At 56.3% G+C, this 23,620-nt stretch overlaps 7 protein-coding genes across 7 annotated transcripts; 4 read left to right on the top strand and 3 right to left on the bottom strand.

Moving 5' to 3' along the window:
- Positions 1–926: 926 nt before the first annotated feature.
- Positions 927–3,420, top strand: EsH8_IV_000530 (uncharacterized protein; the record flags this gene model as incomplete). The annotated part of the gene is made up of 5 exons (XM_083265420.1): positions 927–937; positions 1,083–1,162; positions 1,224–1,409; positions 1,498–1,849; positions 1,914–3,420. The coding sequence occupies 5 exons, from the start codon at positions 927–929 to the stop codon at positions 3,418–3,420; spliced, it is 2,136 nt and encodes a 711-aa protein (XP_083124315.1).
- Positions 3,421–4,340: 920 nt separating this feature from the next.
- Positions 4,341–6,174, bottom strand: EsH8_IV_000531 (xylulokinase; the record flags this gene model as incomplete). The annotated part of the gene is made up of 3 exons (XM_083265421.1): positions 4,341–5,546; positions 5,613–6,055; positions 6,120–6,174. 3 exons carry the CDS (start codon positions 6,172–6,174, stop codon positions 4,341–4,343), a joined length of 1,704 nt encoding a protein of 567 aa, XP_083124316.1.
- An 803-nt stretch (positions 6,175–6,977) lies between these two features.
- Positions 6,978–8,560, bottom strand: EsH8_IV_000532 (cation efflux family-domain-containing protein; the record flags this gene model as incomplete). Its single annotated transcript, XM_083265422.1, has 2 exons — positions 6,978–7,588; positions 7,657–8,560. The coding sequence occupies 2 exons, from the start codon at positions 8,558–8,560 to the stop codon at positions 6,978–6,980; spliced, it is 1,515 nt and encodes a 504-aa protein (XP_083124317.1).
- Positions 8,561–10,550: 1,990 nt separating this feature from the next.
- Positions 10,551–11,753, top strand: EsH8_IV_000533 (DHS-like NAD/FAD-binding domain-containing protein; the record flags this gene model as incomplete). The annotated part of the gene is made up of 1 exon (XM_083265423.1): positions 10,551–11,753. One exon carries the CDS (start codon positions 10,551–10,553, stop codon positions 11,751–11,753), a length of 1,203 nt encoding a protein of 400 aa, XP_083124318.1.
- A 39-nt stretch (positions 11,754–11,792) lies between these two features.
- Positions 11,793–12,464, bottom strand: EsH8_IV_000534 (DUF5321 domain-containing protein; the record flags this gene model as incomplete). The annotated part of the gene is made up of 2 exons (XM_083265424.1): positions 11,793–11,947; positions 12,008–12,464. The coding sequence occupies 2 exons, from the start codon at positions 12,462–12,464 to the stop codon at positions 11,793–11,795; spliced, it is 612 nt and encodes a 203-aa protein (XP_083124319.1).
- A 331-nt stretch (positions 12,465–12,795) lies between these two features.
- Positions 12,796–13,053, top strand: EsH8_IV_000535 (uncharacterized protein; the record flags this gene model as incomplete). Its single annotated transcript, XM_083265425.1, has 1 exon — positions 12,796–13,053. The coding sequence occupies one exon, from the start codon at positions 12,796–12,798 to the stop codon at positions 13,051–13,053; it is 258 nt and encodes an 85-aa protein (XP_083124320.1).
- Positions 13,054–13,170: 117 nt separating this feature from the next.
- On the top strand, positions 13,171–19,315 carry EsH8_IV_000536 (peptidase family C50-domain-containing protein; the record flags this gene model as incomplete). Its single annotated transcript, XM_083265426.1, has 3 exons — positions 13,171–13,374; positions 13,415–16,017; positions 16,066–19,315. The coding sequence occupies 3 exons, from the start codon at positions 13,171–13,173 to the stop codon at positions 19,313–19,315; spliced, it is 6,057 nt and encodes a 2,018-aa protein (XP_083124321.1).
- Positions 19,316–23,620: the final 4,305 nt, after the last annotated feature.

Raw genomic sequence — 23,620 nt, forward strand, 5'->3', positions numbered from 1 at the left:
GGGCGGGTGGCATGGCCTCCAGCCCAATATTTCACCAGTGGCCGGCTGCAACATGAGTATTCCATGAGTATTTCACGAACGCCAGTTATACACTGGAATCGTTTTTCCTGCCACCCCTTTGGCCCTCTCGCTTAGCCGCCTGCCTCTTATTTGTTTACACCTACCCATATCCCTTCCTTCTTTTCTTCCACCCACCCACGACACCATCGACGCAATCACGCTCTGCAACCTTCTTTCGCCAACAAGGCAACTTACAGGTACGTGATTCGTCGAGAATATCTCACCTTTATTCCCTCGTTCATCGTCAATTCAGTGTCGTTAAACAACAACAGCAAGATTCGCGTCTTCCTTCGTTTTTCTCATCACCAAAGCACACTCAACTCATTCAGTCTTCCAAGGTAAGTGAGCAAGATCTTCGCGATCGTGATCCCCATATGCCCTCCTTCTTGAAGATGGGCCCAAATTCAAACCTCTTCGTCATATTCACTACTCACGATTGCCCTCACCCTCTCCATCTTCTTTTCGGCAGCTTGAGGTCAGATCAAGCAATCGCCCCCTGGTTCAACCCCCAGATCTCAAACACCAGATTCATGTCTCACATACTACGTTTATCCTCTTGCTCTTTTATTTGTGCGTCAGACCAGTTCTGCTGAGAAAATACTATTTTCTCACCGTACCTTCCTCTTTCTCAGAAAGGCACACGCCCAAGCACTTGGAATTGTTTTCTCCCTTTTGTTTTGTTGACACGCTTTCTCTTCTCACCTCACCCTTCTTTCTCGCGTACCTTCCATTGCTGAGTTCTTCACTCACACACACTCACACACGCACAACCCAACCCCATTTTACTCTTTCTCTCGCCACCCGCTGACCGCAGTATCCATTCACAGACACCAACACTCACTTACAGCAACACTCTATTCCAACGAATGGTTCTTGAGTAAGTTTGTTCTATTTGCCTTCTCCTTTGCCGATCGTGTTGGGCATATTCGGACGACACTAGAAATCTGAACACTTCGCACGGGTTCTCACTCCTTGAGCATTTCTTCGTCTTCCTGCAAAGCAACAGGCTAACAAGCTGCTAGGTCTTCTTGGGCTCCCTACTTTGTCCCGTACCTTGCACCATACAACCCCCAAGAACAAACCGACACAGTCAAGATGATGTGTAAGTCTCTTCCTACCCACACTCCTTGATGGTTAAGAGACTCTAACCAGTAGCGGCACAGCCAAGCATAACCCTCGCAGCCACCGTGGCTACTACCGCGAGGATGACGACCTGACCGTCACTGATGGTTCCATCCAGCGCAACAAGGACTGGACCACGTACCGCAAGACCGACACGTTCATCGCCATTTGCGGTGCCATCCTCGCTGCGACCATCATTGGCGGCGGCATCGCCATCGGCATTCACTGTGAGTACCGGCATTTGGTCATCTTGGCATTTGGTCATCTTGGCACACTCCAAACATGGCTTTCTCATCCGCTGACAACAACACCCAGTCGCCACTGGAGGTTCGGCTACGGGCGAGGTCACTGCTCAGGGATCGGCCGCCAATATTGTCCCCCGATTCCCTGTCATGCAGTTCAACGCTGGCTCTGTCAATGGAACTCACTACGGCATCAACAACAGTCTCTCTGGCATCTCGGCTACTGGTACCCCGACTCACTGCGCCGACGACACCGACGAGACTGGTGCCTTCACCTGGTCCGCCAACAAGACTTCTGCTGAAGCCACGACCACCACCCGCATCCAGATGACTCGCACCCAGACTATTCACAAGTCTGCCCAGGGCACCACTGTCTCATCTGCCAAGGCTGTCAACGCAACCATGTCTAACTTTTCTACTGCTGAGTAAGTTTTCCATTCCTCCTAAATACATGTTCTGTCTCCTTACCATTTCTTCTTCTCTCTCTAGGTCCGTCTCTGTAATCACTGAAGTCATCACCACTTCGGTCACCAAGACTGCGTACTTGACTGCCACTGCCACTTCCACTGAGACTAATGTCGCCCCTGAGTCCACTGCCTCGTCTCCGAGCCAGACTACCAGCACATCTATCAGCGAGGCTGCCTCTCAGGCCGAGACCTCTTCTGCCGATATCACCTCAGTCTTTCTCACCAAAACCCTGACTGCCACGCGGCGCAAGACCGTGTCCACTGTCGAGGAGGCTGTCTCAACCACCACCTTCACTCCCACGACTGTAATCCGCTCGACTGTAACCGTCACCTCTGGGCTCCTCTCCAGCTCAAGCCACGAGACTCAGTGCTCCCCTGATGATCACACCGTCTACATCACCGTCACTGAGACTGTTGGGCCAATCTCCTCAGTCACCTCGAGTGTTGTGTCCAAGACCTCCACGCCCTCGCTTCTGGCTTTTAAGTCCACTGACACGGTTATGGTCACTTACACAGTCACCATTGACAGCCTTACGCCCCCTACCAAGGCCCCCGCTGTCAGCCCCTCCTCTGGCGTCGCCGAGAACACGACAACGGCCACCCCCCACACCAGAGGAACCGTCATCGTGACCGAGGTGGCTACGCAGACCGTCTTCGTCACTGTAGTCGATGGAACTACTGTCGCTTTCAGCACCGCCGTCTCCTCTGCGCTCGGCCATGCCGGCACCCCTGTCTGGACCTCTCTCTCGTCCACCAGGCCATCGGCTTCAACTGCCACTAGCGTTGTCATGGTCACCAAGACAGTCACCGACCAGGTTACCAAGGTCGTCAGCGCCTTGGCAACACCTGACAATGTCGAGACTTCTGTCGCCACCGTCACTGCTCGTCCCAGCGGCACCGTCGAGTCGTCCAAGTCCATCCTCACCACGGTTGTCCTCACCGATAGTGACACCCGGACTGTGACTGTTGTCCCCAAGAAGCACACCTCGCCCGCTCCAGCTCTCAACTCCACCAGGACGGACACCAATGTTGTCACCGAGGTTGACATCAGAACGATCACCGTCACCATCGGAGGCGAAGTCAATACGTCTCAGGTCACCGTCCTCAAGAACATGACTGCCACCGTCACCCAGACAGAGCAGGTCGCCAAGACAGCCGCCGTGACCGTCGGAGAGTCCGCCCGCGCCTACAACAACACGACTCTCCAGTTCACCGCCACCGTCAACACGACAATCTACATCACCGGCACGCCCATGATGCATCCCGAGCCCAGCACGCTCCAGCCGCCCTTCCCCATCACCAATGGCACCACGTTCTTCTTCAAGCCCACTGGTACTGCTACCGGCCCCCAGTCTCTCAGCACCAGCACCAGCACCAGCGTCAGCGTCAGTACCAGCACCGTGGTCGTCGGCTCCAACGCGGAGAAGCGCGCCGAGCCCGTCATCTTCGGCTTCGACGCTACCGGTGGCGGCAAGAGCTGCACCACCTGCCTGGTCATTTTCGTGCTGGGCCTGCTGATCTTGTTCTAGACAGCCTCGCTCATTATGTGTTTTTTCTGCTTTCACCATCTTCTGCACGCCGCGCCACGCAACTAGCCCTTCTTCTTGGAGGATGGGACTCCTTCCCCCTGCCTCGACAACGGGGGTTGGCCGACCTTTCTTCCATTCGGGTGCGTCGACAATGCCTGCTCAATGATGGATGGAGACGCATACTTTTCTTCATTCCTTCTTTTCTTCACTTTGCTCTTTTTTCAACACAACGATGAATGATGAACGACTTTTTTTCTTTCCTTTCTTTTCTTAACGATGGGACGATCGATACCCACCACGACAAGCAAAAAGGCTTATGAGAAACGAACGGTATCACACACAAACGCACGTACAACTTCACGCGCGTCGGGGACTTGGTAGTTTGGCTTTGGGATGACTGCAGTCTTCCGCTGGGACCACGACCGGAAACTTCTGGGTAACAGGGGAAAATTCAATTTTTTTTCTCTTCTTGTTCTTGTTCTTGTTCTTGTTTTCTTTTCTTTCATTCTTACACACACCAGGTAGCATTCTTCGTCTCTAGATGACCGCCAGGCAGGGTAGGAAAGGAAGAAGAAAATAAAGGGTTGGGGACGCGGATGAGGCCTTCTGGGTAGTTTGGGTCGAGGATCCGGCGGACATGGGCTGCATGGACCAGTTGCTAAATCAATACAAGCACGCGTATTATTCAAATCCTCTCTGCCCCTCGTGATGTGGCCCTTTTCGTCGGCAGAGCCGTGTGAAACATTTTCAACAACTACCGCTTCCCTCTGGACAGCCACCGCACCTCAAGAGGCAAATTTTTTATGAACAAATTGCAGTGAAGAAGTCAATGTAGCAAGCAAGACCGCTGTCATTCGTCCTCATTATATAAATCTATTCTCGTTTTTTTCTTTTGCACGGATCATCTCTCTTTTCGTCCACTAGTTGTGGGCGACCTTCAGAATCTTCTTCTCCATCTCCTCAAACGCCTCGACGATGGGCTGGTACTTCTGGAACACGCCGTCCTTGAAGCCGTCGTCGACCTTCTGGATCGCGCCCTCCTCCTTCCACCGCTTCCCGATGAGCTCGTCGAAGCTCTCGCCCTCGGCCCTCTCCAGCGCCCACACGGCCTTGTACGCGCCGCCCAGCGCGCACGCGTTGCCGCCGACGTCGAGCTTGTACACGCCGTCCACGCCGCCGAGAACGTCTCCCATCACCCGCGCGATGGCCGGGTTCAGCGAGCCGCCGCCGACGAGGTAGATCCGGCGCGGCTGCGCGGGGAGGTTGTCCTTGGGGCTGTGTACGAGGTTCTGGCTGCGCAGGCGCATCGACAGGGCCTGCGACTCGACGATGATGCGCGGGTCCGTCTCCTTGTCCCACTTCTCGCCGGCCTCGGCCAGGGAGCTGCCGTCCTGGTCGGCAGTGTACCGCCAGGTGCCGGCCTTGATGTTGGGCACGATCTCGGGCAGGTCAAAGTACAGCCCCAGCTTCGCCTTGTCCGACTCGGAGCGGACGTCGAGGGGGGGCGTGTCGAGGACGTGCTTGTTGAAGTTGGCCCAGGGGTCGCCGCCCTCGGGCTTGGGGAGGGCGTCGCGGACGCTCTCGCGCGCGAGGCCGCCGTTCTTGTAGCAGAGCATGAACATGTACTGGCCGGGCGTGCAGGGGTGGTTGAAGAAGTGGTACGCGGCGTCGGGCTTGTAGACGGGGGTCACCATGAGGAACGTCGAGGACGTGCCGAGCGAGACGATGGCGTCCATGGGACGCAGCGGCAGGGCGAGGATGGTGGCCGGGTTGTCGCCCGTGAAGGGCGCAATCTGGCACTCCTTGCTGAAGCCGTAGCGCTTGACAAAGTACTCGGAGATGGAGCCCATGGAGCCGCCGCCGTCCTGGCGCGCCTCGCCGAGCTTCGCGCGCAGCTCGGCGACCTTGGACTTGCCGCCGGCCGTCAGCTCGAGCAGGGACTCGCTCCAGTTGTTGGCGGGGATGTCCCAGAGGTTCATGCCGCAGACGTCGCTGATGTCGATGGGGGCGACGGAGCCGAGGAGAACCGAGGCGAGGAAGGAGGAGACGAGGGAGATGCGGGATGTGACGGCGTACATTTCGGGGAGCTTCTGGCGGAGGCGCATGATTTGCGTGCCGGTGAAGCGCTGTGGGCTCGGCTCTTAGTAAGTGCGCGTGTGTCACACCCGGGAGAGGGACGGGAAAGGACGTACGTGGTGTGCTGCGCTGCCGGTGACCTCGGCCAGGCGCTGTGCTGTCTCGAAGTTGGCATCGAACTCGTCGCACTGCGACTGCGTGCTGTGATCCTGCCAGTTGGGCGCGAACGGGTGCGAGAACGCCTCCTTGAGCTGCTCGACGAGCGGCTGCTCGGGCCGCAGGGCGCCGAGGAGCTTCTCGGCGTCCTTGCCCCAGTAGGTGCTGCCGTGCTGCTGGCAGGAGCCGCTGATGCCTCTGATGCGGTCTAGGGGAGCCTTCTCCTTGAGACGGCTCAGGACGAGGTCGATGGCCTCGAGGAACATGGCGACGGGGGCGTAGACCTCGCCCTCGGCTTCGTTGGTCAGGACGCCCTTACGCAGGCCATACTGCTTGCCAAAGTCGGCATCGAAGTCGACCTTGGCCTCAGAAACAACAGTCAAGTCGGACTGGACAACAATTGCTACGAGGATGCATCAGGATTGCACAACTAGCGGTGGGTGAGGGGGACCTTATCGTGGACTGACCTTTGAGCTGTTGGGTTGACAGGTCAAACCCGAGATACAAGGGACCGGAGCTCATTATGAGAAGACAAATCACACACACTTAGTATTTAAGTCTCTTTGTATCCACGGGTATCCAAACAGGCAAAGAAAAAGTATCAATTGTCAAGTAGAGTGAGAGAGAAAAGGCACAGAACACCTGTTTGTTCGGAAAGTTAACCGCTGCCCACCACCTCTACATCACCTTGACGTGGGGTGTGGGCATGGAGGGGCAGGTTCGGACGATTGCATGGTCTCAGCCTTGTGGCAATTCAGGCTAAAAGCGGGCGGGCCAATCGTGGATTTTGCAGCTCTCATGCGACGGATAGGCGCGCCAATGATATCCTGACAGCTTGGCAGAAGCCAAGACAGCCTTGTCCTTGAACTCGGGAGTCGGGGACAGCTAGTACCGCGTTCTATGCGCATCTAGATCGGGGCCCTGCATATATGATACGGCTCAAGGGTCACGAGGAACAAAGTTGCGGGTATGGGCAGGGTCTGGGCAGCGCGACAAAACACAGTTTTTTTCAGGCAAAGCGACGATGCAAGACAAAAGTAAGTCTGTTATTTGTCGGTAGACGAGAGACATAAGCTCCCGAAATGACGGGCCTTTCGCTGGCCTTTTTTTTCAATCCCCCAAACGCCACCCTGATGCAATGCATGCCTGAGAGGACTCTTCGGAATGTTCTCTATACATGACAATCCCTCCCTTTAGACCAATGAAAAAAAAAGAAAGACATAACAGACGGTGGCTTCTCCACGCTTCCAGAAAGTGTAAGGAAACCAAGGGTATCTCATTGTGAACGGCAAGCTCTTCCTCCGAATGTACAAGGGACTTGGCCGCTATTGGTGCTTCTGGTGGCCGTTGCCATTGCCGTTGGCGTGGCTGTGCTCCTCGGGCTGCTCGCTGGCCTTCCGAGTGACGTCTCCCGAAATAAACTCGTCGAACTTGGGCGCAATCTCGGCCTCCTTCGGGACGAAGCGCACCTTGATCCTCCGCACGCCCCGGACCTTGGCGCCAACCAGAGTACGGACCTGGTCCTCCACATCTCGGACGGTCTCGACCGACCACGCTCCCGGCACGGCCAAATCAATATCCACCAGGTAGTTCTGGCCGGACTTGACACCGGTGATGTCCCGAACGTCGACCTCGTGGCCTTCGGTAATACCAGAGAGGCTGCTCAGGGCGTATTTCCGGACGTCATCCTTGACTTCGTCGTCAATGCCACGGTCGGCCAATTCGTGCACAGCGGACAGGGTGTTCTCAGCGCCGGCCTTGATGACAAGCAGAGAAATCATGAGACCACCGACGGGGTCCAGCCAGGTAGCATCCTTGAAAAAGTTTGCACCCAGAATGGCAAGCAGTGTAACGATGCCGGTCCAGCTGTCGACACGGTGGTGGACGGCGTTGGAGGCGAGGACAGAGGACTTTCGTTCGCGGGCGACTTTCATGGCTAGTTTCTTGGTCAGCTGTGTCCTTTGCGGTTACGTGGTTCTCAAAGGATCATGGGGGTGAGCTTACTGGCTTGGTACAACCATTCCTTCACGGCAACCGTTCCCAGGGCCAACCAGGCGGCGTGCAAACTGGGACCAGTGTGGCCGTGGCTGTGGCTGTGACCGTGATGTGCGTGGGCAATGGCCTCTGCAGCAGCCGCAGGGTCCAGGAAGAGGTGGGCGTGGAGGGTGATCAGGCTGCTCCAGCACATGAACAGGCCGCCGCCTAGGAGCATGCTGGAAACGCCCAGAGAACCCAGACTCTCGATCTTGCCGAAGCCGGTAGGGAAGGCGTCGGTCGGGGGCTTCAGACTCCAGGAAACGGTGGCGAGGGTCAGGATGTCGGATGCCAGGTCAGTCAGACTGTGCCAGGCATCTGCAATCATGGCCTGGGAGCCGAAGGCGTAGCCACCAGCGCCCTTTGCAAAGGCCATGCCCAGGTTGGAGAAGAGGCCAATGCGGGTGATGCGCACGCCGGCATCGTTCTTGTTGCTCGAGGTCAGGTAGACATTGTCGTGGCCGTGGTGGTGGTGGTGCGAATGGCCGCCGTGGCTTCGACGCTGGGCGGCGGTGGCAGTGGTGGTGGTAGCGGTGGTGGTGGAAGACATGATGACTGCTGCTGGTATTGAAGGAGAGGAGGTCCGGGCAGTCCGCAGGGTCTGAGTGAGATGGGGGAAGGAAGTTAGGCGGAGGCGGGCAGCGCTGGGGGTTAAGTAGGGATCGCAGGGAGAGGCGGCCGGGCTGGATGTCTGATAGACGCGGACGCGGCGCAGATGTGGTTGAGGTGGCCTAAAGGGGTACGCGAAATCGAGGCAGCCGAGGAGGGTGTGCGCTCCCGTTCCCGTTCCTGTGGCCGGTGCAGACGTCACCCTCACACTCACACCGGAAAGGCGGCGGAGCAGTCCCGTGGGACGCTTGGACGGGGGATACATCAACGCAAGGCTAATTGACCAGACAGGACAGACAGGCCGCAGCGGAAGGGGTGAGGGGACGAATAATGGGAAGACTAATTGCAAGCAGCCAGGGACGCGTACATGACAAGCCAGCCGCGAAACCGTAGACGAGGGGTGGAAGGGGGGGAAGGGAGGGAAGGTTACGGGAACGACTTGGGGTGTTGCTTGAGAAAGGTGCAGGTGCAGGTAGATGCAGGTGCAGGCGCAAGTAGCGCCCCGGCGGAGAGGGAAGGCGACGCGGCAATCGTTGCAAGGTCAAGGGAGGGTGGCAGCGACAATGTGACAGGGCGACGACTCTGGCGGCATCGGCAGCGGAGGCGGCAGGGCGGGTTGATCTGATCTGATGTGTTGCAACTTGCTGGTGCTTGGTGGTGCTACTGCTGGTGGTGGTGCTGCCACGACTACTACGACTAGTGTACTACTACTGCTTCCCGCGGGTTGGTTTACTGCCAAAGCTAAAGGCGTACCAGGTAGGTTAGGTACCTACCTACCTACCTACCTCGCTGACGAGGATGGGCTGTGGACGGCAAGACATGGGGGAGAGGGGACTGCTGTTGCTGCTGCTGCTGCGGTCCTCGGATGCGCCGCCAGAAACCCACAAGGCGATTGAGTGAAAATTGGATGGATTGACGGATGCAACTTTCACGCCAAGAGGGGACCTCCCTCGTAGGCCCAACCCACCATAACCCGGTCGCCCAGTCACACAGTCACACAAGTGGCCGGTTGATCCACCCCCAGTTGTGTCCAGCGCACCAGTTGGATGGTAGCAAATTTCTTCGAAACCGCAACTGACGTTTTGCGCCCCCGACGCCGGGGTCTGGAATGGGGAAGAAGCTTGAATTTTCTTTCCTTTTTTCTTCTTTGCCCTGCAGCGCTCCATCTCTTTGAGGCAACTCACTACTGTATTCGTACCGCAATTACCATTACCTGAGGGGAGCAACGGGCATGCGTCAGCAGCGCCCACTTGAGTCCTTGACAATGGAACCCGGCCGGAGCTGCTACATTTAGCCACCTTTAATGCGAATTGAGCCTTGACGGAACCAGCCTGACCTGGCCAGGATTCGACAAATGAACCGTCCCATCCAAACCATGTACATAGGTACTGTGTCGTGTACGCCTGCCAGCCCATCTGTCCTTACAACAAAGGACGGGCATAATCCGTTGCCGCCGCAGCTAAGAAGGCCCAAAAAGGACCAACGGAACAGCCCCCTCCAGGAACTTGACGCTGCAACACTGGTCATGTGGGAGGGCTGGACATCGACAACCTGGTGTAGTTAGTGTATAATCATTCTCCCATGCAACCCTTTCACAAAAAAAAAAAAAAAAAAGGTCGACCGCCTGCCTGTTCAGGCGCATCTGATGATTTGGTTTGCTGCAGGGTCACAGATCTCTAGCGTACGTACTGCAGAGTATGCATATAATGTGGCCCGTGCCAATGAACCCCCAAATCTCGAGGGAGAGCCCAATACCGGTAGGTACCATAGTAGTGTACACTAGTATTACTGTTACTGTTACCTGAGGTAAGCCGCCCATTCAAGCCACACTGGGCTTTGTCATTCTGTGGAGTCGCAGTGGATTTCCTAGGAGGCTGTCCCCGAATCATGACGAATTGACCACTGATATGAGATCGCTCTTCAACTCACAACATGAGATGATGCCTGCCGCAACGTCTCCGTTTACATTCGCTTGACAGAAAAATCTCGTCCCGTCCCTTGCCTGCTGCTATTCTTACATTCGCGCCGGGGTAGTCTATCCACAAAACACATAGCTTCAGGCATTATCTCCCCCCTCCCGTCCCTCATCTCTCTCTCCCTCAGCCTCCACAGAGAGTCCACGCATCGATCGGCGCTCCCTTGACACCCCCCCTTTGACCCTTAACACATCCGAAATTCCTCCCACATCCCGATAGCCTCCTTCCTTACTTCGTACGCAACGCAACCCAAACGTACGCAATCCAGACATCGCCCCAATGCGCAAACCTCTTATGCGCATTCCTTATACGGAACTCTTGGCCCCTCCCACAGTCCGTCCTAGCAACGCAAATACCATCCCGGGCGCTGTCGCGGCCCTTCAGAATTTCTTCACGGCCCCGCCTGCAAAGGGGCTGCCGAGGTCAACCGTTGTCTTGACTGGGGCGGGTCTCTCCGTGTCCAGCGGCCTTGCCGACTACCGCGGTGTCAATGGCACCTACCGTGTGAACAAGACCTACCGGCCCATCTACTACCACGAGTTCGTGTCAAACCACGAAGCCAGGAAACGGTACTGGGCGAGGAGCTTCTTGGGCTGGACATCACTGCACAAGGCTTCACCAAACCACGGCCACTATGCCATCCGAGATCTAGCCCGGTTGGGCTACATCCGGAGTGTCATCACGCAAAACGTTGATTCATTCCACTCGATAGCTCATCCTGACATTTCAACCTTGGAGCTGCATGGCTATTTAAGGTCCACAGTCTGTGTGACTTGCAGGAACGAGTACCCCAGAGACACCTTCCAGGATGAGCTTGCAAGACTTAATCCTGCCTGGGCTGCCTTCCTCGTGGAAGCTTTAGCTTCCGGCGCACTCGACACGGAGAATCCTGCCGAGCGCAGGACCAAGGGCATCCGGACCAACCCCGACGGAGACGTGGACCTACCAGGTGCACCCTACACCACCTTTAGATACCCAGCCTGCCCGCACTGCCTCGCCCAACCACCGTCCACGCCTGAAGGTACCAAACATGTTGTTGAAGTTGACCACGATGGTGCGTGGAAATCCACCAGCTCGGCAGGAATCCTGAAGCCTGCCGTGGTCATGTTCGGCGAGAGCATCCCCGGTGGTGTTAAGACGGCCGCTGAAGAGGCCATCGACGGGGCTGGCAGGCTGCTTATTCTCGGTACATCGCTTGCTACGTATTCTGCTTGGCGACTGGCCAAGCGGGCGCTAGATCGCGGCATGCCAATCGCCATTGTCAACACGGGCGGCGTGCGAGGGGAGGACCAGCTCTCTGCGGTGCCGGACCCGGATCATACAGGGGCCCGGGGGGTCCGGACCGAAGTGTCCACTGACGTCGTGCTCCCGGCCCTGGTTGAGCAGCTGCATCGGCAGTCAACCGAGGGCGCCTCTGGTCCGGGTGGAGGCGTAGGGGCTTCAAAAGAGAACCATGGCGTGTTCAAGGACATGTTGTCGTAGACCAGGATATGTACCAATTCACAGCGTTTCCATTTCCACCTAAAAAAAGCTCGACATACCCCGTGCCGGCGGTTTTGCGGCGTCGGGGACGACGGTCGGTTCGGCCTTGCTCTTCGTCGCGTTCTCGGCTTGCCGTGCCTTGTCCTGCTTCTTCTGACTACGAGACATGTCTTCGCGCTCGATCTCCTTCAGCACTGTTGAAATTTTTGTCAGTAAACCTCTCAAGGTGATGATTTTAATTGGTGATGACGAACTCTCATCCCACTCCAACTCCTTTTGAGGATCGCCTGCACCTAGCGCCTTTTCGACATCCACCGTTTCGCCCTTTTGTAACTTCTCCACCACTTCTCGCAAAACCCCAATGCGTACGTCTGCTTGACGGGAGAAGGCCTCGAAAGACTGCTTCGTCGACAGCATGTTGATGGACATGGAGCCAATCAGGAGAAATATGACGATGTAGAACGTGGCCGGGTTCCATTCCTTCTTCTTCTTCGACTTGACTCGCTTGATCATGGGATCATCGACAAGCTTCTCTTCGGATCGGAACGGCTTGGGGATGAGAGACTTCCAGAAATCCAACTGCACCACAGTGGGAAGGGAGCTCGAGTGTCGCGCGTGGAGGTAGAGGGGGCGATGGGCGACTTGCGCAAGTGCCGCGGCCCGTAGGCACGAAGGCGCTGTAAACAGCTGTTTCGTAGCAATTCGAGACATACTGGGCGTTACAATTTTTGCACCGGCGATAGTTGTGATGCTATTCTACGTCCAAATGGAAATGTCGCCTGGTCTCGAGGACCAAAAAAGTTAGGAGCACATCGCGGCTCGAAGGTCGAATGGCCCGTGCATCGATCGCCCCTGCTGTCCGGACCGAACCGGGATTGCAGTTGCCCGGGGCAACACGCCGGGGCATTGTTTAGCGAGACTTGACAACTGCCAACTGCACGCCTTGTGGGCTTGCATGAAGTCACACCTCGAATTGCTTCTTGAATAACAGCACTGCTTTAATTTGACCGCTCGTGGTCGCAATTCATGGAATGAAGACTTCATGACGATATGCTTACGACCCGAACACAGACAATCCTATGACTTCCTTACAGAACAGAGTCGACGCCGTCAAGGCGGCGGCAGCGTCGACCGCAACGTGCACTTCAGCAACAACGGTGCTTCTCAAAGAACTTCTCGCGACCGACGCCGAGAACCCTTCGACGACACAAAAGACAACGGCGCGAACAACGAAAGCTACTACTACAACGACAAGGGGGAAAACCACTGGGACGACACGAGGGAGCGCGACAACGAGTAGAAAGGAGGAATTGACTGTAAAGGAAAAGGCTGCTCTGGCGGCGCATATCGTCAATGTCGCGCTCAAGTCGCTCACAGAGGCGTCGAAGCCTGCGCCTGCCACGCAACCTACAACACCATGCCGACGACAAATCTCGGGCGACGACCTACGAAAACCCCCCAGCAGACGAACTTTGCGACGGTCCAACTCGCTGCCAATGACGCCGATGCAGCCGCGCTCGCTGAACAGAACGTCCACCTCTCCCATGACGACAACAAAGCCACCGAAGCCGCCGCCGACGACGACATCCACACCACCGGTGGCCTGCCTTGCGACAGTGGAGTGCTTACGAGCTGCATTCTCATGCTTAAAGGCACTTCAGATATCAGGAGCTTTCACACTTCCCGAGTTGCAACTGGAAAGTGGATTGTCTTCTTTCGTTGGAAAACTCGTTGCACTGGGACTCCAAGAGCACGCTTTGAAGGAACTGGCAGTTCTGAAACGAAGACTCGATGCGCTTGGTACTCCAACCAAAGTCAAGCCGAAAGGAAGCAAACAAGCAGCAGCGGACACTAAGGTCAAAGGACTTGCCGAGCTCCTCGACTTTGGTGATGCCAAATTCTCAGGATCGACCCTAGGGCTTGTCATTGCAACCCAGACGCATGTTCTGCGTCTCATATCTTCTACGAAAAAGCCAGCAGTCATCGAAGCGGCACTGCCGTTCCTGGTTTCTGCTTGCTCGACGTCACCAATGAATCTCCTACTGCAATCCGCCAAGGATTCGGCGCAGGCAAAAACCAAGGCTGCACGACAACTTGACTTGCTCTCGCAGCTACTCTTGTCGTTGGCCCCAAGTCCGTCAAGCAAGGATGATGCGGTGGCCACAGATTCCCGCCTCAGTTGCTCTCCAGCCACAGCATTAGAACTGCAGACTCTGGGACTGGAGGCGCGTTTGCATTGGTGGCCCATGGCTGGCCACAAGGCGGATGTTGACAAAGACATCATTTTGCCACTCTCCAGGTGCATTACCTGCTTCATTCGTAGAGTCCAAACCGACTCGGCCGGAGCCTATAGAAGATCCGCCGAAGCTTTTAACCGCATCAAAACGATGGTGGAGAGTCAGAGCCTGGAGCCAAGTCTGTCATCCAAGTCGCCCATCACCGTTGTTCACCAGGCATTGGGAACGGTAGCTCAAACTGCTCGCCTGTACAAGGAGTCAGCCGAGTGGATTTCCAAAATCAAAGAGACCCTAGACACAAAGACCGACTCAGCTGCGAAGTGCTGCGCAATTTCAGCGCAGCTTGTAGCCGTGTATGCGAAGCAAACACCGTTGCCTCAAGAACCGTTATTCGTGCTCCTCAAGGAAGTGACAGATGCGCTTCAAGGGTCAGTCACGGGCGATATCATGGAGGTGGAAGAGCTCATGGTCAATCTGTCTGCCGCTAGGAGGTCAGCAGTGGGTGTCCTAGCAAGCAAGAGCACAGGAGCGACGGACCAGTCTCAAGACCTTCTCGAACTCTTCAACAACTTGGTCCTCCAGTTTCCTCGCTTTGCTATACGATGGCTAGGAAAACAGCCTGCAAGAGATGCTGCTCCGAAGGAACATGTACGGCACGAGTCGAGGAAGCAAATTCTACTCACATCCGTCTCCCAAATTCTGGACTCGGCCTTGATGGTTGCGAAATCCCACATCGACAACAATAAAATGACTTGGGGGAGCCTCGACAGTCTCCTTCAGGAATGCCTTATGTTGCTCGACTCGATGGGCGACTTCAATGCCGCCGTTGTAAGGGCGGATGCTTCCAACTCTCACCACGTCAAGCTCTCACACCTTTATTTCATGTTTTTCAATTGGTATCGCCGCAATACCCAGAGCAAACCGGGCGACAAGACACTTCTCCGGGCTCTGCGACGATCCGTCGACTGCGTCAAGGACAGATCCTCCGAAGAAAAGGAGAGGGCGCAAACGACTGCGAAGCTGGAGCATTTTGCGGATCTCTGCAAGCAAGCTGGTAGAATCAACGATGCCCGAGATGCGCTCAAGCTGATATGCACGAACATGGTCGAGGATGGCGTCTTGTCCGCCGTGGCAGCTTCTTTGTCTGGGAAGTCGCCTGCAGTCGCTTGGGGGGCAAGCATCAAGGCAGAGACGTTGTCGAGAACTCTGGGTGCCATGGTTAAGCTCGACCAGTCCTGGAATGACTGGACATTCTTTCTTGCAGATGTCGAGCGAGCTGCAGTCTTGGAGCGCATTATCCAGCTTATCCTATCCGACTCGTCCAGTGATTCGAAACCAAGCGACATTAAAGACCCTGTGACAGAAGCTCTCCTGAGGATTTACTCGTCCGATCGCTTTCCCATTCGCCGTCTCCGAACGCTATTTCAGCTTCTCACCATGGCTATTGGCGATCGTGACCAGTTCCAGAGTCTCCGGGAACAGACTGAAGCAGCCCTACGAGTATGTCGTGACCAGGATCTCGGGGAAGATGTCGATCTGGCCTGTTACGTCTCCGACTTGGATGCTGGCCTATCGTCTACTCTGGCACTTGTTGCATCGGAGGCCGAGTGGCGCACGGCCGACTTTGAGAAGTCCATCAGCGTTTGGCGCTCCATTGTCAATGACTGCCAAACCAAGGACGACATTCTGTCCAAGATCAACGATGCAGAGGGCCTTCTGAGACAGCTTAATGCCATCGCCGAGTACGCGAGGCTCAGGGGCGAGGACGAATTCTTACTCTCGATCTTGACACTGTCCGTCGATGTTTCCTCCAAGCTATCCGACTCATCAACAGACCTACTCGTCCAAGCACATAGCAACCTTGCAGACCAATACACCCATCTCGGCTACTCGGAGAAGGCCGAGGAGATCTTGAACAAGACCAAGCAGTTTGCAGAGTCTGCAGGAAGCGGTTCCGATCTTGCTGCGGTGAATCTTCAGATATCCCTTACGGAGTATCAGCTGGCGAACCAGAATTCCGATGCCGCGTAAGTTATCTTTCCCCCAGGCGAAGCAATGCATCTAACACGATACAGTCAGAAAATGCTAATGCAAGGCGAGGCTGCCTTTGAGAAGTCTTCTGCCATTCGCCGAGCTCCGAAGCTCCAAAAAAGGCTCCTTTTGGCAAGAGCTGCATGCCTTTCTTCCAGAATCAAATGGGAGAAGGGCGAATACCAACATGCGCTGTTCCATGCTAAAACAAGCGTCCGACTTCTTTACCAGGACTGGACGAAGTTGGAAGCTCGCTGGCAAAATGCGTTGAAGACCGAATCGCCACAGGCTTCGAAACAGAGTTCACCTGACGCCGAGGAAAACATCGCCAAAACAGGCTCATCCGCAAACATGATCGAGCTGTCCGACGGCCCTGACAACTGGGCGCTTGCATGTGGTCTGCTGAGAGCCGTATTGCACCTATCCTCAGTATACGCTCATCTGGGCATGTTCCAGGAGACGGTGTACTATGCAGAGAAGGCGCATCAGATTGCCAGTTCGACGAACGCCTCCATTTACAGGGCTCAAGCAGCCAGCTGGATTGGCTCGGTGTGGATCAAGGCTTGCAAGCTTGACAAAAGCCTCAGCTATTTGAACGAGGCAAGAGAACTCATGGCCACGGCTGTCAAGCCTACTCGCCAGGCGTTCCAACTGGCCTGCGAGCTCAGTGCTTCGTTCGGAGAGATGAAAGATCACGAAAACGAACTGTTGCTTCTTGAGCTTGCGGAAGTCACGCTTGGCACTCTGAACAACAGCAACCGAGGCGCAATCACCGGGGTCGGCGATGATCAGGTTGTCAATAAGATGGCAAAGCTGACGCTGAAGAGCACGGCAGTCCGAAGGTCACGAGCAACCAAGACAACAACCCCGGCAGCAGTCGCAGCAACAACCAGAACGGCCAGAAGAGTGGCAGCCCCGAAAACCAAAGCCAAAGCCGCCGCTCCATCCAAGGCCGCTGTCGTCGCAACGAGCCACCAGACATCTGATTTAAAGGCGTCCATGTTAATGTACAAGGCACTTGTTCAGCTTAGCAAGGGAGATTGGAGTGCCGCATCAGCACTTCTTGAGGAGGCAAAGCAAACGTCTAGTAGCTTGCGGGAGTCTTTGCGGGTTCAGATTGGTGAAGCGACTTGCCTCATTGAGCAAGGAATCAAGCAAATGGAGGGCGATTCCGTCTTCTCCGTTGTGAAGGAATCAACAATCTCTTACCCCTCAGTTCACGCGGGCCCCGACAAGAATAACACGGAAAGAACATCCCCGGCTGGGCACTCTCCTCGCAAGACTGCGGGCCGGACTGCTTCCGCAGACCGCAAGGTGTCCAAAGACAACTCCAGCTTCGTCGAAACACTACAGCAAGCCCAGGCACAATTAACGGAAGCCCAGGCCGCCGCCGCTATTTCAGGAAACGGACACTTGGTTCATCGCATCTCAGCGTTGCTCCAAAGCACGGTCATATTCCTATCGGCAGCTTCTCAACGTGTGCCTAAAAACACGGGAAGCTTCGGATACGCCGCCTGCTCCGTCGAACTCGCACGGAATCTGATTTGGAAACGAGAGCGAGACACCGTTATGACGGAACAACTCAACCCCGGCTTCAGCGAGATGGGGTGGCCACTCGCCCTCCCGATCAAGGATGACAGACGGGCGAGCATCGTCACGGCCGACGACATGACTAGGTTCCAGCGCGATTACGTCGACATCATTCCCGAGGCATGGAGTGTCTTGTCGGTCTCTCTTAGCGACAATCGTAAGGATTTGTGCATCACCAAACTCCGAGCGGGTCAGAGCCCCTTTGTTTTGAGGTTGCCGCTTGAGCGCGTGGCTTCCCGAGACGGCGAGGACGAGCTGTTCGATTTCCAGCACGGGTACGACGAGCTCATGGACATTATCCAGGCAACCAACGCTAGCTGCCACAACGCTGGCGACTACACGGCCAAAGGGGCCAAGTCGGCCTGGTGGGCTCAGCGTGAGAACCTGGACAACAGATTCAAGGATCTTCTTGACAACGTCGAGCAAGTCTGGCTCGGCGGATTCAAGGGCATCTTCTCTCAACACTGCCACCGCGCCGACCTACTGACCAAGTTCCAAAAGGCTTTCTCAACGATCCTCGACAAGCATCTGCCCTCGCGCAGGCAGGTGCGAGGGAAAAAGACCAGCAAGACTCCCAAGATTGCATTGGAGCCGCGAATCCTCGACCTCTTTGTCGGTTTGGGAGACCCCTCTACGCCGGACAGCGACCTAGAGGAGCCCCTGAATGACCTCCTCTACTTTGTCGTCGACATCCTCCAGTTCCACGGCGAGAGGAATGCCTATGACGAGATTGACTTCGACTCTATGGTCCTGGAAACGTTTGACGCTCTGCAGGCGTACCACACCGCGGCCAAGTCTTCGGGGCCCGAGGAAGGGGCCCACAGCATCCTGATCCTCGACAAGGCTCTCCATGCTTTCCCGTGGGAATCACTTCCATGCATGGAAGGACTCGCGTACTCTCGTGTTCCCTCGTTGACCTCGCTCCGTCGATTGCTCCTGGAGCAGCGGGCAGCCCGGGAGGGGCAGGGTGAGACCCAAGGAGAAAATGATGATGACCGACACATCGTCTCCCCCCTTGGCGGCACGTACATCCTCAACCCCGGCTCGGACCTCAAAAACACACTCGCCACCTTCGAAAAGCCCCTGAGGAACCTCGGCGATTCCTGGACGGGCATTGTGTCGCGCAACCCTACCGAGGACGAGTTCGAAGGCGCGCTCAAGGGCTCGGACATCCTCCTCTACTTCGGCCACGGCAGCGGCGCCCAGTACATCCGCGGAAAGACAATCAGGAGGCTTGAGAAGTGCAAGGCGGCGGCGCTGCTCATGGGCTGCAGCTCGGCGTCGCTCCAGAACGCCGGCGAATACGAATGCCACGGTCCCGTGTGGAACTACATGCTGGCAGGGTGTCCCGCGGTCGTGGGAACCCTGTGGGACGTGACGGACAAGGACATTGATCGGTACGCGGGCCGATTGTTTGAGGAGTGGGGCCTCATGGAAAGGGGCACTTTCGTTGACGATGGAAAGACGGGCGGTAGTAGTAAGGGGAAGGGGAAGGGCCTATTTGCCTCTGCTGCGGAGAAGAAGGGCAAGGGCAAGAAGGCGGCAAAGTCTTCTGCAGAGGCCGAGGTCAGCGGTAGCGCGTCACTCGTCGAGGCCGTTGCCAGGGCTAGGGACGCCTGCCGGTTTAGATATATCACGGCTGGCGCGGTGTGTGTGTATGGCATTCCGGTATATGTCGGCAGGGACAAGGTCAACGGCGCATGAGGCGGGAGAGAGCGTATTTCAAGGGGCGTCATCGGTGGGAGATGAACGGCGTTTATTGTTTTCGAGACCAGGGACTGGGATCGGCATTGCATAGGGCCCGGAGTTGAATGGACGGCTCCATCGTTACGCCGCTGTGGTTCACGGCGGTCAAGCATTCAAGGGGTGTATTCACCAGTATAGATGGCTGTGCCGATAGATTGGGGTGAATATTACAGATACGAAGTGATTAATGATTCCACACACGTTATACCAGCAACATGTCTTTTTTCATCTTCTTGGCTCGCTTGGTCGACGCCCCCGTGTAACCGCCTTTGTGTCGACTATGTACATCCTCGAGGATCGGAGAGCATAGAGGCTCAGAGAGCGAGGGAGCGGCGAGGAGGAGGAGGAGCAAGCCCTGCGAAGGTGTGTCTGTGCTAAAAATGCCAGACGCCATCTTCTTTGGGTGGCCATAACGTTCGCGATATCGGTCCTCGTCTGGTGTCTTCTCCGTGCACCTCGGGAGAAGGAAACCCCGGAGGGATGTGGGGGTTCGCGGAGGGCATATGAGAAGGGGGGGGGAGGGAAGGGCAGGCCGAGAGAGAGACTTGGGACATGGCGACGAGAATAGGTCCGAATCCGCGGGGGCGGGCTGGCGCCCACACAGCTGGACGGTTCCATTCCCAGACGGCACGGGTGGTGTCTCCCGGCTCTGCCTTTGTATCTCGGCCAGTCGAGTGTGCGGTTAAGGGCTGCGATGTCGGTGCGGTGTCATTGTCCACGAAAGCACGGCGAAGGGGAGGGGAGGCACAGGAGAACAGTAGGCACATCTGATATTGCTACTGGGTTCCAGGGACGAACATCCACCGTCCATCGCCGACTCTATTCCTGTTTGAGGGAAAACAGCACATCCCGGGCATTGCTTGTTTGGTTGGTCGCCATGAAGTGGCCGTGGGCAAAGGGAAGTTAGGGGGGAGAAAAGGGGAGGGCGGTGCTAAACCATCTGGTCTCGTGGTTGGCTCCCAGCACTTCTGGAAGCATTGATAGGCCTCCCGAGTCTTGCCCCGCCCACGGACGTCGCCCGCCCCTTGGACGGCCCTCTCTTTGTGATGGCGGGTCCTTCTGAGATGGGAGCTGAAGCCGGGGCCGGTACTCAACGGCGATGCGCGGTGGGACCCGACCGATGCCACGGGTTGGCAACGGAGAGCAGCAGCCCGGGACAAAGGGGGCTCGGATTTTTGCGAGACAGACAGAGACAAAGACAGAAAGAGGGAAGGGGTGGGGGATGAGATGACTGGCATCTCGACGTTTGATTCCAAACTGTCTGAGAATGCGTAGCACCTCGCATCCCAGCTCACGACGTTGAGACAAGGCCGCCTGCAGCAGCGCCCACGGGGGGGTCTAGGCTATGCATTCCAGACACAACAGTATGGGATACATCCCGCGGCACTACCCGCGACAACACGGCAACGAGAAGAGATACATTGAAAGTACCTGTACGCATCTACACCCCGTAGCTTACGACGCGTAGAAGGGGTGTTCCTACGGGGAAAGGGAGAGAACCCTTCCCCCACCGAAGAACAGAAGCGCCGCCCAGCAAAGGAATTAGTGTATGGGAGAGAGAGAAAAAAAAGACCTCTCTTTGGGCAGTCTTTCTACTCGAGGCTTGCGTCGCGTGGTGTTGGCTAGCTGCCTTCGGGTCCAACTCCGAGACGCGGCGGTTTGGAGGGGAGGCTGGGCTGGGTTGCGCGGAAGCTGGTGGCCTGGCGTCTATTCTCTGTTCTGTACGAGACCTGGGGAGCCAGTCGCCTCGCCTCGTTTCCGCCTCTGTTCGACGCCTCTCGCTCTGCCCAAGCAGCAGAAATGGACTTGCGCCTTGTCTTGCAGTTTTTTTAGTATTTTTTTTTCTTTCTAGCGCAGATCGGGGCGTGGCGCGCCAGGTAGGGCCATGGCTGTGGCGTTTTATTTCTTCCTGCGTGGAGCGCCAGTCATGTCCCTGGACGAGCAGGCGGAAATGGAGCCGGACGCGATTGATTGACGGGGCCTCGGGGCTTGGGGCTTGCGGGAGGGGACGGAGAATGACAGGGAAATGGATGGGGTTGAGGACGGCCGGGGAGGGGGGCGTGCCGCCGTAAAGCAGAGGTGTGCGGTCAGAGTCTGTTTCCCAGGCTGGCAACGAAACGTCGCGTGTCCTCACTGCAATTCTCTAGGCACGGTGCCGACAGGAGGAGTGGATATAATCCGTCAGTGTGAGGGGGGGAACTGGCGAACGGGCCGTGGAATGGCAAATGCGCGCGCGCTTGAACAGCTGTAGATTACGCCGAAAAAACAGCACATTTAGTGTCTTGGTGCCATCTATTAGACCGCGTGGAGGGCCAGCCGAGGACGGCTGGGGGATATTTTGGTTTCGGGATGTGGACCGTTTGGGATTTAGGATATCGGTAAGGACTTAGTAAGGCTGGCTATGGCCCCTTCATCCCTTCAACTTTCTTGTTAGCTCCAGCCGGACAAGGTGCGCTTCGCCCAAAGTCTGATGTAAGGTCGATTTTCGATTCCATTATTGGGGGGAAGGGGGTCTCGAAAGAAACATAATCGCCCCGTGATCCCTTCAGCAATATCTGCACCTTGCGCTTGTCCAGAGGGGGCTCTGGCGGGGAATCATCCTGTACACTAGACGTTGACCATCGGGCACCACATTTGCCTTCCGGAAGCGAGATCGTCCCTTTTCTCTCTCTTCCAAAGTCAAAGTCATGCAGGTTGGATAAGCAATGCATCATCACCTCGAACGGGCTTAGTTGCCGCCCAAACATCTTAGTCGTTGAACGCGAACACACCCAGCGACTCGCCTCGTCCAAAGCATCTAGAGATATACGTGGCGGACGAAACCCGAGTGCAGGTGGCAGGTACCACAGCGTTCCCATGCGCCGTTCTGCCTCCTTTCGAGCCGGGAGAGCAGGGCGCAGGGACCGGTTCTTGGTTCCCTTTGCAAGCTCTGGTTGAGCACTCGCCCAACGTCGAGAGTTTAGCCAGAAGCCCATTTGCCAAATTGCTTTGCTGGTCCTTTTGACTGACAGCTGCATCGTTCCGTGGGATATGCGCGCTACGTTACGCCGTGGCAGCTTTTCTCCTCCTTACTCCTCGACGCGAACCTGCTAGAGCACAATGCGACCAAGACGCAGGATCGCATGGAACGCGTGTTGAGAGGATGATGCAACGGCCGGTTTGATAGATCGAAAAGGGCCCGAAGAGAAGACCCACGTGCGGTGGATGCGCCGTCTGGACCCTCGCGTAGTAGTGGTTCAGAACCATGCGTGGAAGTATGTGGCTTTCGTTGGCGCAGGGCACGAGTGTGTAATCTGGTTGAAGTCGGTGGCGGCCGGCTCTGGCTCCTCTTTCAAAGCTTGTCCTGCCATGGCTCAAAATCCTTCATCGGCTATGCGGATGCTCGGCTGCGTTGTAGTCCTTTCGAGGGTCAGGGTTCATCATCAGTGGCTGAGAAGTCCCACCGCCATCAAGGCACAAATGAAAAAGGGGCTCGCCGTTTGAATATATCGTGGATAAGCAGGGCATGGGGTTCATGATTGGCCCTTTCTTGGGGGAGGGACAGATGGGAGGCGACGGAGATCATCCGGCTGGGTCTGTGGAAAGGCGTGGCCTTGGAGGTGCATCGCCTAATTCATACGTGATCACGCATGCCGCTGCATTCCTGGTCGATGAATAGCCTTGAGGCGACAGCACGCATGCTGCATGACCACTGCCACTGATGCATCCGAGCACCGGAAAAGGAACAGGGCGTCCGGGAGATGTAGAGATTGGGGCGCGGGGATGCGTACGCGACGAGATGGGATTTGCGAGAAAAGCTCCGAGATACATGGCTGATCTGTTTGATGAAATCAGCAATGTTACCTCAAAAGAGGGGTGTGCGGACAGATGGACCATACGTACTGCATAAGCGTAGTACGCAGGCTAGCGGTGTCAACATAATGATGCCCTTGGCAGCTGTTATTTCATGCCAATTCTCGATTGGAGGCGCGGTAACTTTGCATGGGCTGACAGTCCGATCATGGTAAGGTGAAGTGGTAACGGCTGTGGATGCGAGGTTGATGAGAGTTTGTTGCCACCGGCCTTCCGAGATGACGGACAACAGTGATGGGCAGGCGGGCAGGCACATGGCTTGTTACAGGCGCAGACGATCTGACCAGAGAGTGTAAGAAATCCCGCGAGAGCACCAGTCGCGGTTGTTCTTGCGAGCAGAATGCTTGCCTGCTATCTTGGGCGAATTAAGGCTTATTTTCGTCTTGAGCAATCTAGCTTGGGCGCCAGCGA

The sequence above is a fragment of the Colletotrichum jinshuiense genome, chromosome 4 (genome assembly GCF_051148585.1).
Source record: "Colletotrichum jinshuiense chromosome 4, complete sequence".
In the NCBI taxonomy this organism is placed as follows: Eukaryota; Fungi; Ascomycota; class Sordariomycetes; order Glomerellales; family Glomerellaceae; genus Colletotrichum; species Colletotrichum jinshuiense.